The following is a 14,200-nucleotide window of genomic DNA, read 5'->3' as shown; positions in this document are numbered from 1 at the left end:
GTGATGTGAGCTGATTTCAGCCCATCTTGTACCTGTTTCTTGTCATCTAAAGATTAAACCAGGAAAAAAAATGCTTGTTTCTTCTTTTTTTAGTTCCAGTCCAAAGTATCAATTCTTCATTTGGCTCTGACTGATAGTATTTTTTGTGCTCTCAGGGTGCCCATCCTGGGGGTGCTCCCACGCTCACAGCTGCACCTGTGTCTGAGAATGGACACTGCGACTGACATCACGTCCTCCTGCAGCCAGGACACGGCAGCGAAGGTCGCAGGAGACTCCTCCCCTGTGGACAAACTTGCGCTTGGCACCTCTGAACGGACTGACGAAGTGTCTGAACTTTCCTGCCTGGCTTCCATGCGCATCGACGCCTCGGACGATGCTGCGCTGGACGACTGTGCAGAGGACGACATCGCACACGGCGTCGGTTGCCTCGACGACGTGGAGCGGGAGGACGGCTCTTCCCACAAGCTCCTGGACAATCCGGACTCATCCGAGCAGAACGGGAAGATTCCCAACCGGGACAGTGGCATCGACAGCCCGTCGTGCACCGCGGAGGGGGAGGTTTTCCCCAACGAGGACGCCATCGACGAAGAGGATCATTACGACAGCGTCACTGAAACTGAGAGCGTGTCCTGCTGCGTTACCCTGGGCAACAAGCGAGACTCCACGCAGGATGAGGACAGTGACTTGGATGAGGGCAGCAGTGGGGAGATACACTCTCTGACAGACACACAGACTGGCTATCTGACTGATACACACTCAGAGGCGCACAAAGTGAGTACAAACCATAAACCGGGATGACTGTAATTTAAAGTGTGAACACACACCGCCTCGCTACAACCTTCACTATTTAATTTTCACGTTGTGTGTTAATTTTCAGGAATTTACACAGCTTGTTTAAATAGAGCACATCCTGCAAGTTTAAGAGCTTCATCTCAGACACTCAGACGGCCTTTCATGTAATGGAAAAAGTAGCTTGTGTCTATTATTATCTCAGCTTGGGTGAGCATTTTCAAAGAATACTTCTGCATGAAACATTAGACATTATTATAGCCTCAGTTTGCTGGTCACAAGTGACTGACTTGTATCTAAAAGCAGCTCTGCAGTTACATAAAAAGATGAATACCTGTCCGAGCGCTGTAACAGGAGCTGGTGCTGATCGCTAGATCAAAGAGTCCAGAGACAGAAATCTTCCCACAGCTGAGCTAGAATTTCACATTTCTCTTGTCCTTCAGTTTAACTATTGATTGTAAACAACACCGATACCTCAAACAGCACACATACTCGTCCTTGCAGCCTATATGGGCTGTCAATATTTCCTTTGCCCTGCAGTTTCTGATATAAAAGTATCACGAAAAGTCTTTAAATATCCTGTTATGGCAAAGATGAAGACATTCTGGAGGTGATGACAGAAAGATGAAACTGTGTCAGAAGACAGGAGCTTAAGAAGGCAACACTCAGGCAATCACAGGAAATGTTAGACAGCATAAACTGGAGGCAGAGTTGCAGAGCACAGTTGCTGGCAGAAATATCTTCCTCAAATGCTGTAAAACACATCTAATCCTGGCACAAATGTCACATGGAAACACAAACACACAGCCGCTACTGTCTGCTCACACCCTCAGTGTTTTGGGGAAAACGTATCTCTGCTCTTCAGTGCTTCCTGATCCCAACGCTGTTGTGCACAGAGGAAGGGTGTGTTGTTAAATGTGCGTGTGCATCTCTGTGCTTGTTAGTCTTTAACGCTTCAGCTGACACGTTGATGGCTCTATAATGACAACGTTGTCGCAGAGGATGTGGGTTTTTCAGTGATGCGCGCTGCAAGAGGATGACTGAAAACAAGTTGTGCTGACTTTGTGTGCCATCCACTTTGCAACCATTGACAATTTAGAGTTTCCTTTTTATTGGCTGCTACATTTACTTACAGTGCATAATTCATGGTAAAAGTTTCACCCTGCAGTATCGAAGTATGTTTGTGGACTGAGTCATATTTCAGAGACAAAAACAACTCCCCATCATAAAATTTTAGCATAAAGACGTGGTTAAAGCTATGGCTAGGTTTGAGGTAAACCTCCAGGAAATGAATGTAATGCACTCTGAAGTGATGGAAACATATTTGTGTGCATGTATTTATTTGGAAGACAGCTGTTGCGAAACCACATTGTCGCAACAGGCTAAATGTTTCATGGCCACAGTGCATGTCATGCCTGTGATAGTGGCATGAACTCTATCAGCAACATCGTTTTTGTGTTTACTCAGATATTTTTTATCCGCTTCAACAAGTTGGAGTGAGAAAAAGAGGGAAAACAGCTCTTCAGTGGCACCACAGCAGCTTATAACACGTATCAGCTTCATCGGTTACTGCTGCTGAACTAATCCACTGACTGAAATAGAAGCTTTGTGAACGTCACCTTACAGTCATCTGCTGAGAATTTGCCCAGCCACAAGAATAAACATTTAGAAGGTTTAGTTTAGTCACAGATCATGTCCAGACGTGTGTTTTAAGACGTGTCTGGCAGGTTTTTTTCCACAAAAAAGTGCAAGTTAAAAATGCATTTACAGCTGCTTCTTTTTTTCTCATTTGAAAAGTATCTCTCAGGCTATACCCACTTATGATTTAGAGGTTTGTGGGGGGCTTTAGCAATCCCAGCTGGCACTGGGTGTGAAGCGTTTCCACCCTCACCTGTCAATCAGAGAACTGGCACATATAGACAAACAACTCTTCCACACTCTACATTATTGTTTTGGACCATTAGAGTTTACAAAGTAGGTTACAAGGTTTGTGAATTTAGAGAAAGTGTCTCCCTTGAGCAGATGAATCTGAAAATAGCACATATATAGTATATCAGCGCAGTTCTCTAAAGATGAGGTGAAACGTCCAAATTAACAGGCAATAAGAAAAACTCACTTATGGAGTTTTGATGGAGTTTAATAGATTAAAGGCATCTGCATGTTACACTGTTTAGTTCATTTTATATTGAAGGCAAATCAGCAATAACTGACCTCAGCTGGCATCACCAAGAGAATCATGTTCAGTAATTAAACTCATGTTCTCATATTGATTCTGTTGCATAACTTCCAATCACTGCAGTTGACTGTGTCTGACTACCAAAGAGCACAGCTGCTTTTTTAACATTGTTTTTACTCATTTATCCCATTGCAATGTCACATAATTAACAGCACAGGCAACAACAACAGAGAAATGAAAAATATAAGTATAGATTATAGTTGCACATTTACAGGATCCTCGTTTTTAGTGTGTTGTGTGACACACATCTATGCAGATTTTTACTTTGGCTGCAAAGGATCAAAAATGATTTGTTGTGACGTCATCATCAACAACCGAAAATGCATAAATAAAATAAAGGAATACAATTATATGTATTGTATATGTATTGACCACTTGATAGAAAGTGGTTGAAATGACTTTAAACAAGCTGCTGATTTCTTTTGCAGTACACATTTGTTTGTCTAAATGCAGAATATAACAACCCATATAAGCTGATTATGTGGATTTTTTTGTAAATCTTGGGCAAAAACAACCCAAGTACCTTTATTTTTAAAAGACTTTGCTCCTACAAGCTGTGTAGGAAACACGGAGGGACAACAGTTGTGTAATGTGCTTTATAATTTGGTTAAAGGTGGTGAATAATGTCTTGATGTGGAGCTTGTTAAACATTATCCAACTAACCCTTTTCTCAGAGGATGATTTGTGGCTCTAAATTGTAAAACCTAAAGTGTCATTTCCCTTGAGCTCTGGATGCTGAAAACTTTTTAAAAGCTAAAGGGATTAAAAGGTTTTCTAAGTGATAAGTTGGAGTTCATGGTTGTCTTTGTTTTCATGCCTCAGCAGTAATCTTTAATATTTGTCTGTTTCCTTCAGTGCTCGGAGGCTCAGAAGCTCCTGAACATCGCCAAAGAGCTCCTCCACACAGAAGAGGCCTACGTAAAAAGACTCAACCTCCTCGACCAGGTAACATTCAGCTTCCATCTCCACGTGTTCGTTTCTTTGTGAGTGTTACGGTGCGTTTGGGTGCCTCTGGTTCAAATTTCAATCATCCAAGTGTGCCAGCAGTGTTTGAGATCAGGCCTGAGCTGGATTAAAAGTGGCACTGTGATCTACTGAACAATAACCCTCTGCTGACTGGATTAGTCAGAGCAGATCTTGTGAGAACCATTTTGTGCATGGAGGTTATTTTTACACATGTGCAACACAAATACAACTTTGTCACCACAAAAGTGAGCATGCGCATGAACTCTGTGCAGCTATTCGGAGATGCATGTCTGAATGTGTGTTTGTGTTGCAGCACAATACCCTCACAGTGTTCTGTTTCTATTTGTGTGTAAATATTGTGAATTAAAGATGTGTTTCCAGCCTATTTGCTGGGTTTAATTATACAGCTTTTTAAAAAACTCTTTGGGCTTGATGATGCTATCCAGCTTAGGCTTTTTACATTTCAATTTTTCTACACAAATTGCAATGTAAAAAGCTAATAATAAAACAAATTAAATTTCAAAAATGTCTTTATAAACATCAATATTTTATGATACAAATCAGGCAAATCAGAGATAAAATGATGTGTTTCTTGACCTTGGTGACTTGCAACTTTCCAAAATTACTCAAAAAGTGTCCAAATGACGCTAAATTTGTAAATAAAATGACAAAACTTGTTTTAAATTACTCAAAAGTCATCCATGAGGATTCAAAGTTGTCTAAAATTACATGAAACCCGTTTAGTTTTTTTTACTTCATCTCAAGATTAGTCCAATATTCCAGACTCTGAATCAATGACATGATGAGAAACAACAGAGAAAACTCCAAATTACTTTCTAATTCATGCACTGTGTGCCATATATTAACCCTCTGAAACTGAGCAATTTCTGGGTGTTTGTTTGCTCCTGTGACATTTTTACTCAGCATTGACTCATTTTTCACTGCCAGCTAAAGTCCTGTACATCAGTGAAAACAACACAACCATGACTAGAAGAATAGAGATTACAGATAGAAGTCTAAAATGTCTTCTGTGCAGTATAACAGGATTACGATGCCATAAATCATAAAAAGAGTTACATTTCTTTCATTCTTTACTGAAAATAAAATTGAAAAAAACTTTTTTTAAGCACATGAAATCAATGTATGCCATTTTTAAGTGCCTGTAAGTGTTACCAAAACTGGAAAAATAGCATAATGATTCTGCATGCTGTGAGTATTTCACTCCTTGTTTGTTTTCTTTTGTTTCCATACTTGTCTCATGTCTGCTCTGTGTAAACACAGCCTGCAGTTCAACCCAGTTTAGCTGAAAAATTTCTGAATTTTTTGTAATGTGACTGTTGGTTGCAGCTGAGACACTAATGACTTTGTGGTTGCGCTGAGAAATGCAGAATATTTTGTTTTTCATCGAATCTGTTTTGTACAAACTTTATGTTTTTGGTGAATTTTTAAATAAGACATGTAGAATTATGTAATTTTGGATGAATGAAACAATTTTACACTTAAATCTGGTTGTTTTCCGATGGAACAACATGCCACAGATGAGAAATTCAAGGACCACGAGATAAGTGGAAATCTGTTGAGTCTTTCCGTTCTTACAGTTTCTGGCAACGATTTTGTCAAGATAACATCTTTCAAAGCTGCTGCTGGGTTTTGAAGATCAGGAGTGTAGAAATAGTGCATTTACCAATACATAAAATGTCATAGTGAAGACACATTCTCCACTGTATATGTTCAAGTTGTGCTTTAAGAGGTTATTACATTATTTTTATTATTATCTGCTGTATTTATCCCTACTTTGGGAAGACAGTAGATCAAATTATGATGATGGCCATTTAAGGTGTTTTAGCTAATCAGTGTGGCCTTTAGTTTATGGAGCTCTTTGAAGCACTTTAGTTAAACCTCTGCTTTTAGATAAATCTATTTGTCATTAGATCCATAAAATAGCAGGAGATAATCAATAATGACTGTTACAGTTTACTGAAGTGTGAGTTAACAGTTTCAGATTAGTTGTTTGACCTTATTAAAAGTCCAAAATCCAAAGATAGTGGGTTTGATGTCACTGAAAACAAGGAAGCACTCAGGAACATTACTTTTTCAATGCTAAGTATTATTAGCATTCACTTGACAAATCAGTTAATCAGCCTATTTTTTTAGCTTCCATCCTCTTCTCTATTCAAAGCCAAGACTTTCTCTGTTTCTTTGCTCTTTTTTTTGACCATTTCTCATTCTAGTAAATGGGTTACGTTTTTTTTGTCCTTCTAGCTACAGTATTTTGTGTTCACTCATGCTTGTGATGTGAATTCTCTCCCAGTGGTTGACTCTTCCTCCTCTTTGTTCGGTGTGTGTGGTAGAGGAGGTGAGCAGCTGCCCTATCACAGAGCAGCGATGGTTTATTTGCTACTGACAGCAGAGAACCCTCATTGTCACTTCCTGTTTTTGTCTCACTACTTTCACACGACACTAGTTGCCATGGATACCGCAGTGCCCATCCATTGCCATGACCGGCGAGGATGATATGATAAAGTCTTGACAGATTGAATCTTTAAAAACAAAGCTGAATCTGAACATTACAGATCTGTTGCTGTCAGAGCAGCAGGTCTGTAATGTTTAATTAGAGCGTTTAATTAGACGGAAAATTCATTCCTAATAATACTGATTATCAATAAATCATTTCAATAGATCAGTGCTTTGGGGTTCACAAGAGAATCAACTGGAGCAACAGAGAATTTTAGTTGCTGGTTTTGTTAAAGCTCCATGAACAGTGGATCCTACATTTCCCATGATGCAACCATCTTCATTACACCTTTGTTGCCTAGTTCATGTTTCATCTGTTTTCAATTCCACAGTTCTACTTTCAAGCACAAGTTACAAAAATATATCATGCAGCTGACGATTTGCTGAATTGTGATTTTATTATCTTTCAACATTAGACAAAACAAGCTACTGAAAAATGGGCTGCAGGCAGTTTTCATAAATTTGGGATCTTTCACAGACTAAAAATCGGAATCGAAGAGTTCAGTTGCGGCCTTAATGCTTTAACCGTCTCAATTTTACAATGTAAGTAAAAGATCTACAGTATATACTGTTTAGTGACTTTTTTTCCTAGTGTCTGTAACACCTGGAGATACATAGAGAAATGCTCTACATGTTGATTTCAGGTTTTTCTCAAGTTTTGTAAATTAAAAAGTCTAAAAAATTCTACTTTAGTTTTTTGTTTTTGTTATTTTTGTATGATTTATGCTAGATGTGTAATACTGCATAAAACACATTGTCATTGTTGCACTGTTTCCATAGAGACATATTATGATGCAGTGAAAAAAAGACACTCAGAAACTGCTTGTTAATAAGATCTTGCCTTTGGTCATGAATTGAAATATTTTCAGCTTGTTGATGACAGTTGGATGAACGTATGTTGCTGCTGGTCACATTTGAGAAGCCAAAACTGGGAGGATTTGGGAGTGTGTTTGTGTAGATAAACAGCAACATGGAAAATTCTCCAGTTTTGCCTCCTTTTTAAAAAAGTTTTTCTGTCCAAATGTGTCGTCTGCAGGTATTTTGCACTAAGCTCACAGAGGCTGGAATCCCTCAGGACGTCATTACAGGGATCTTCTCCAACATCTCCTCCATCTACTGCTTCCATGATAAATTCCTGCTCCCTGAGCTCAAGACACGGATTACCGGAGAATGGTGAGGAGTCAACAGTGATCAGTTCAGCGGGTTTCCTAAAGTATTTGTGTGAAGTTATTCCTGAGATGGTTTGGCTCTGTGGGGATCAGTTAAACCATCCCTGAGAGGTTGTAGCTCTCTGGGCAGCTGGGCGGCAGCAGGGAGGCATTATAGTCAGGTTTTCAGCGCTGTCTAATTACTAGGTTGTTTCTGTGTGTGTCAGAGTTGCAGATTGAGGGCATTTTCAGCCTTTTTTTTACACAGTAAGCAGGAAATTTACCAGCAGTGTGTGATTTTGTGCCAGCATCAGCCACCCTTGGTAGATAATGACTCCACTAGAGAGCTGTGTTTAGGGAAATCACCTGTCCCCTGGTTCTCCTCACATTTTATTTTTTGTGAAACTGATTAACATTTTTTGGCTCGGATAGAAAGACTAACCAAGAGACACCTGCACAGACAGTCACCTTAGGAAGAAAGTGCGTAAGAAGGATTAATTTGTGCACTGCTCCAATAATGCTCTTGAGATAAGTCTTATCTCTTAGTTTTTTGCTTCTGATGAATGACACCAAAGTCTCCTGTCTTCTATCTATGGTAATAATGCGGTGAAACATAAATCCATGTTTGTGAAATGTCAGGGGAAACTATCTAAAAGAATCCGATAAAGGAAACCTTTAATTACCAAACTTATTGTCTAAGTTGGAAACTGTATGAATGTCTAATCTCCCTGCAGACTTTGGGGATTTTCTGTCGAAGCTGCAACTCTTAGCTTTACATAAGCAAGGAACTTATTGTACAGGGACAGGTTGATTCAGATGTCAGTGAAGGCTAACTTTTAAATGTTGGGCCTTAGATGGAAGAAAAAGCTTTATTTTGAAACAGAGATTGGCGGCTTAAATTTGCTCAAATGAATCAGAGGAATCTTTAGATGCTTGAACTATCAAATACTGGAAAAATGAAACTTTCTGTGTTGTAGAGATTAGTTTTGCGATCAGTTCAGTGATGTGTTTTTATGTGTGTGTTTGCTGTAGGGACTCCAACCCCCGCATTGGAGACATCCTCCAAAAACTGGCTCCGTTCATGAAGATGTACGGTGAATATGTGAAGAACTTTGACCGAGCTATGGACTTGGTCAACACCTGGACGCAGCGATCTTCACAGTTCAAAAGTGTTGTCCAGAATATACAGGTTTGTATCTGCTTTTCTGTGTTTTGTGATTGTCCTTCTACACTTTTAGTATAGTTATTAGCAGCATCTTTCAAATACATCTTCATAAAATGATAAAATGTCTTATTAAAGCATTGCTGACTATTTTCATCTACTGCAAAAATAAAAAGCCATTTATTAGTTTTTGTTATTCTCTTAACACATTTGGAGAATTTCAGCCAAAGTAATGATATCTCCTCTCTCTGATCTTCATCTTGCAAAAGGTGCATTTTCAAGATTGATCAGTTCAAATCTTAGCTCTTTTGTGTGTTTGAACCTACAGAAACAGGATGTGTGTGGGAACCTGACGCTGCAGCACCACATGCTGGAACCGGTCCAAAGGATTCCTCGCTACGAGCTGCTGCTCAAAGACTACCTGAAGAAGCTGCCTGATGACGCTCTCGACCGAAAAGATGCAGAAAGTGAGACCTTAAACATCACAGTTTTCACTGCAAACACACACAACCTGTTGTATCTCCCCTTCACTAGTGCCAGGAGAATGTGTCGTACCTGTGATTGTTTTAAACTATTGTCAAGGTTCCTGTTATGTGGCATATATATATATAAGTTTATGGTTTATTTATGTTTGACTAAATACATCTGACAGTTATAAAGTCATCGCTTAAATGCCTAAAAGATTTTGCATATAATATATTTTCAGTCTTTATTGGTCGTTTTTCTCCCAAATGTTGATGTAAAATGTAAATATCCATCCATCCATCCATCCATCCATTTAAAAATGATCTAATTACAAAGCAGATAAACACAATACAGAAAGTCCGTAGGTGGACATGGCTGGACTAAATTTCTATGCGAATGTGAGTCCTGCAATTAAGCTGAAGCTGTGAAATAAATGGAGGCCAATGAAAATACCTAAAAGGATGTGAACCATTGCAGATCCTCATTCACACAAGCGTTGAATGAGGATCATGTTCACTGATGCAGAAATGAAAATTTGAGAGTTGTATGACCCCATGAATGTACAATAAGGAACTGATCATTTTAGACTAATTGAGATTATTTTTTGAAAACATCAGTTTCAAAAAGTATTGAGAAATTCACACCAATGCAATAGTCCTGGCATCCAGAGCTCAGGATATGAACTTGACAGTCTTTAACCTTCATTATCATTTTATTAACATTTATTAAATTAATTCAAATGAAGATAACTGATTCTATGGCAAGCATTTAGGTAAAGCAGATACTGTTTGCCTGGTCCACTTGTTCAGAGCGTCGGCCTTCACCATCTTCACCACATCGCATCCTGTTATACAGACCAGATGTTGAGGCTCCAAACCACTAATAGTTCTCTCGTTGCAGTGTTCTCACTTGTATGATCCTCTGTGATAAATGCAGTTTGCAAACAGCGACTTTTCAATCGTTGGTCCTCGTTAATAAAGTGGCCGGTCAGACTTATGTGGGACTCCGTTGTCCGACTGGACCACAAGTCAACTGTCGCTGCGTAAAATTCCACTGTGAGAGCTCTGTTTCACTTCATGCCTCGCATTTTTCATGCAGCTCTGGGATGGCATTTTGATAGAAACGTGGCATTCAGATCTTACTTTGCGCTTGTCATGCAGAGTTTTGTGGTGCAGATTGAAATGGTTGAACAGATTGCTTTGTGTAGCCTTGTGTGGTGCTAGTAATTTCAAGACACTGCTGACAGAGGGCCTGTTTTTGGTGAACATCATTCTTTCTGTCGCCGAGATATTTTCGTACGACTGACATGGTATCTTTTTTGGCAACCAAATCTGCTTTTTTAGTCAACAAACCTGTATGTTGTTGAAGTAAAGTAAAAAGAATAATGTCAGAGTATCGAAGAATTCTTCAGAGTAAATTTAGTTCAATCAGAGAAATGTCTCTTGTAGATTAGTCATTGAAAAAGAGCACTATGCAAGTTCTCTTTTTGTATCAAGTTGCAGCGTGATGTGCTCATATCACACTTCTTGCAATGTGATGTGTGAAACTATATATACCTGCCCTAAAATCGCTATTTTGTATCTGTGAAGTATCACAGATCTTACTGAACATAAAGAGAACTTCATATGTTTCATCTCAGTATTAGGTTAGAATTAGATTAGTTTCCAGAATCTAACTTTTTAAATGTGCTATAATTTCTTAGTCCTTCAAAGGATTCATTCTTCTCCCAGTTTAAGCATTGTAGACAATGCTGGGTGATACATCAATAACATCTTAACTAACCTTTAGACACAAGCTAGCTGAAGGGGTTTTTGCTCACAGTTTGTGTAAAGTTTAAAAATCGTCTACAGCAGGAATCTATGTAAATGTGTGTACAGCATAGAAGTGAAAAGGCTAAAATCAGGAGTTTCTCTTTAAGATAAACAGTTGTTATATTCTGTAGACACATGTAGCCTCAGCAACTCCCTCAATGGAATAACTGATTGTGAAGATAATAGCAGGACATTCAGCAGCTCCATCTCTGCTTGTTACACATTTGTTAATATTACGCCTCAACTTCACCCACATACCTCAAACAGCACCTTTTGTACAGTTTCACATATAGCCAGCTAGAGACGGATTACACATTTTACATGATCTGATGTCCTCCCACATCAGCGTGTCCATTTAGCCTTTACATCACCACTCTGTGCTGCTTGGAGTCCACTCCAGCTGAAAAGCAATTTATCCCAGTTGTTTTGGCCCCATTTCCCTGCCTGTGTGTCTCTTCTGTTTATGTAGGTTATGATTAAGATGGCTGAGTCAGGTGCTCGCAGGCATTAGTGCTAGACTCTCTGCTGGCCAGAAGCCAGCCGAAAGCAGACAGTGCGGTTAATGTTAAGAACGTGTTCAGAGTTAATCCTTTTCAACATGTGCAGCGTAATTACTGGAACACACATTACAATTATTATTTGTTGTGTGGTTTATTTGAGGGATTGTTTTATGTGGGTCTCCTGTTGGAGTTTCTGATAATTAGCAATATTGTGTTTTTGTTATTTCCCGCTTTTTGGCTCACCTCCTTCCATTTGTGTATTACAGAGGCACTGGAGCTCATCTCTACTGCGGCAAACCACTCCAACGCAGCAATCAGGAAAATGGTAAGACTTTGCTCAACACTTGACCTCACTGCTTGGTTTTTCTGTTTTTCTTTTTTCGTGTCTTTTGCACGTAAAACCATTTGCAACACTCCTGTCTGACTGAGCCTTACAAAAACCAACTACTGTTGTTACCTAAAGACTTGCTGATGTTGTGCCGTCAGTCAGCAACATTGCATTAGTACAGACAGGAAGCTGCTGTTTCCTGCCTCGAGTTTTAGAGTTCACGGAAGTCTGACTGAGTCTTTAACACTCATCCTCCTCATCTCTTTCCTCTGTCTGGCCATGATACCGTATCTCTCACATCCTTTCAACTACTCAAGCGGACAAATGTGTCTATGAATCAATAAAGAAATATAATACCTGCTTTCTGACGCGCTGGAAAATCCATGAATGAATCAGAGCTGATAACAAAATAACCCCCCACTGGTGGAGTTTGGCTTAGAGCTCCATCTATCTTCTCGCTTTCCTCATCCTCCTGGTGCTTCATGTGTTTTCAGGAGAAGATGCACAAGCTGTTGGAGGTTTATGAGAGGCTTGGAGGAGAAGAGGACATAGTTAACCCTGCTAATGAGCTCATTAAAGAAGGACATATCAAGAAGATGTCAGCCAAAAACGGAACAGCACAAGACCGATACCTCTACTTGGTGAGAGGAATGTTCTATCAGGCAAATGTCAAACAGGCAGAAGAATGTTTTTTTTGTGTGTGTGTTTCTGTGCAGTTCATCATCTGCATCATTTCTGTCTGTGATCTAGTTCAACAACATGGTGCTATACTGTGTGCCTAAACTCAGACTGATGGGGCAGAAATTCAGTGTCAGAGAGAGGATTGACATTGCTGGAATGGAGGTAGAGTTCTGCTTCTCTGCTTTTTTGCTTTCTTCTCTAGCCTTTTAGGTATTCGACTAAATGCAAATCGCGTTTCCTCTGCTTCTTGACCTCAGGTGCAGGAGAACGTGAAGCAGAACCTTCCTCACACGTTTGCCATCATCGGTAAACAACGTTCGCTGGAGCTGCAAGCCAGGTGAAGACATTTAAATCAGCTGCAGAGGGAAATGCCAAACTGGAATTTTAAAATGTTCTGTTGCCATATAAAATGCAGTTAATCTTCCATGGCATTGTTTAATATTAAGCAAAGGAACAAGACAGAATGTTGTAGTCATATGAGTAGATAAAGTGCTCTGTATAGAGTTGGGTGGCTTAATGAAAGGAAGACCAGGTGAAGTGTCTTAGTGCTGCCAGAACGCTTTAAAGCACCTTGTCATCGATTCTCTGAATCGCTGGAACTCTACAGAAGGGATGAACACCATTTTTCCCAAAGCTATTGCCATCATTTGGTATTTAATAATGATAGTGGTAAGCGTTGTCTAAAATGTCCCATAGGTGTTCAATTATGTTGCGATCTGGTGACTGTTAAAGCTATAGCATACAAGTTAGATGATTTTCATTGTAATCAAACTTCTCAGTGTCCATCGTAATCTATGGATGGAGGCATTGTCATCCTGGAAGAGGCCACTGTCATGTTTCATCAGAAGATAAATGCGATCACTCAGACCAACTTGATTTGCAGTGACTCTTTTCCTCAAAGGGCACAAGTGAAGCCCAACCATGTGGCCAAAATGCTCCCCTTAGCAGAACAGAGCCACTGGATTCTTTAAATGTAGAGGTCAAGGGTGCAGGTTTTTCCTTTAATTTGTCGCCCCGTGTGGGCGAGTTATGAAATACTTTAAGGAATCTTTTTATTTTCATCTTAGATTTTCTTCTATAAAATGCCTGGAGTTGTAACCCGTCATCAAACCCTCACCTTTCAGCCATATGCCAATAAAAGCTGCTGTTAAACTGAGTAGTAACTCAAAAACCAGCATACCTAGTTAGCTGGCTGGTTGATAACATGTAGAGCAAGCTGCACTCGTGACATATTTTTCTGTTTAGCTTTACAATGCTGCACATGTACCAAGCCAGTGAACTAAACAAGCTTAGTACGCTTAGGTTATGATTTTTTCATAATGACCTATTTAATTATTAATACTTATGTTTATTGCATTCATTTCATATCTAGTGTGGGTTTATTTATTGTCTAATCTTAGGTGAATGTTTAAAGCCATTTTACTGAGATGTGTATTTTTTGTTGTTTTCTTTATTAAAATGATCTCATGATTTTATTTTTTTTTCTGCATTATAGGACAGCAGAGGAGAAGGAAGACTGGATCCAGGCAAGGACCACACACATGCAGCCGCACACCCACGCATGAACACAGCCTGTGTCTCTCAGGCACATGCAGCATTT

At 39.5% G+C, this 14,200-nt stretch overlaps 1 protein-coding gene across 4 annotated transcripts in view; it reads left to right on the top strand.

Annotated features, from left to right (window-relative positions):
- fgd (faciogenital dysplasia) overlaps positions 1-14,200 on the top strand; it is a 61,717-nt gene that overhangs the window by 41,068 nt on the left and 6,449 nt on the right. For all 4 annotated transcript variants that reach the window (XM_023299267.3, XM_023299266.3, XM_035943400.2 and 1 more), the window contains exons 4-13: positions 156-771; positions 3,881-3,970; positions 7,542-7,678; positions 8,686-8,842; positions 9,144-9,282; positions 11,858-11,916; positions 12,414-12,560; positions 12,670-12,762; positions 12,858-12,937; positions 14,096-14,126. In XM_023299267.3, coding sequence (XP_023155035.1) covers positions 156-771; positions 3,881-3,970; positions 7,542-7,678; positions 8,686-8,842; positions 9,144-9,282; positions 11,858-11,916; positions 12,414-12,560; positions 12,670-12,762; positions 12,858-12,937; positions 14,096-14,126 — 1,549 coding nt within the window. The remainder of the gene's footprint in view (positions 1-155; positions 772-3,880; positions 3,971-7,541; positions 7,679-8,685; positions 8,843-9,143; positions 9,283-11,857; positions 11,917-12,413; positions 12,561-12,669; positions 12,763-12,857; positions 12,938-14,095; positions 14,127-14,200) is intronic.

Source organism: Amphiprion ocellaris, chromosome 8 (genome assembly GCF_022539595.1).
Source record: "Amphiprion ocellaris isolate individual 3 ecotype Okinawa chromosome 8, ASM2253959v1, whole genome shotgun sequence".
In the NCBI taxonomy this organism is placed as follows: Eukaryota; Metazoa; Chordata; class Actinopteri; family Pomacentridae; genus Amphiprion; species Amphiprion ocellaris.
Note: the sequence above shows the minus strand (reverse complement) of the source record. Positions and strands in the feature narration are given on the sequence as shown.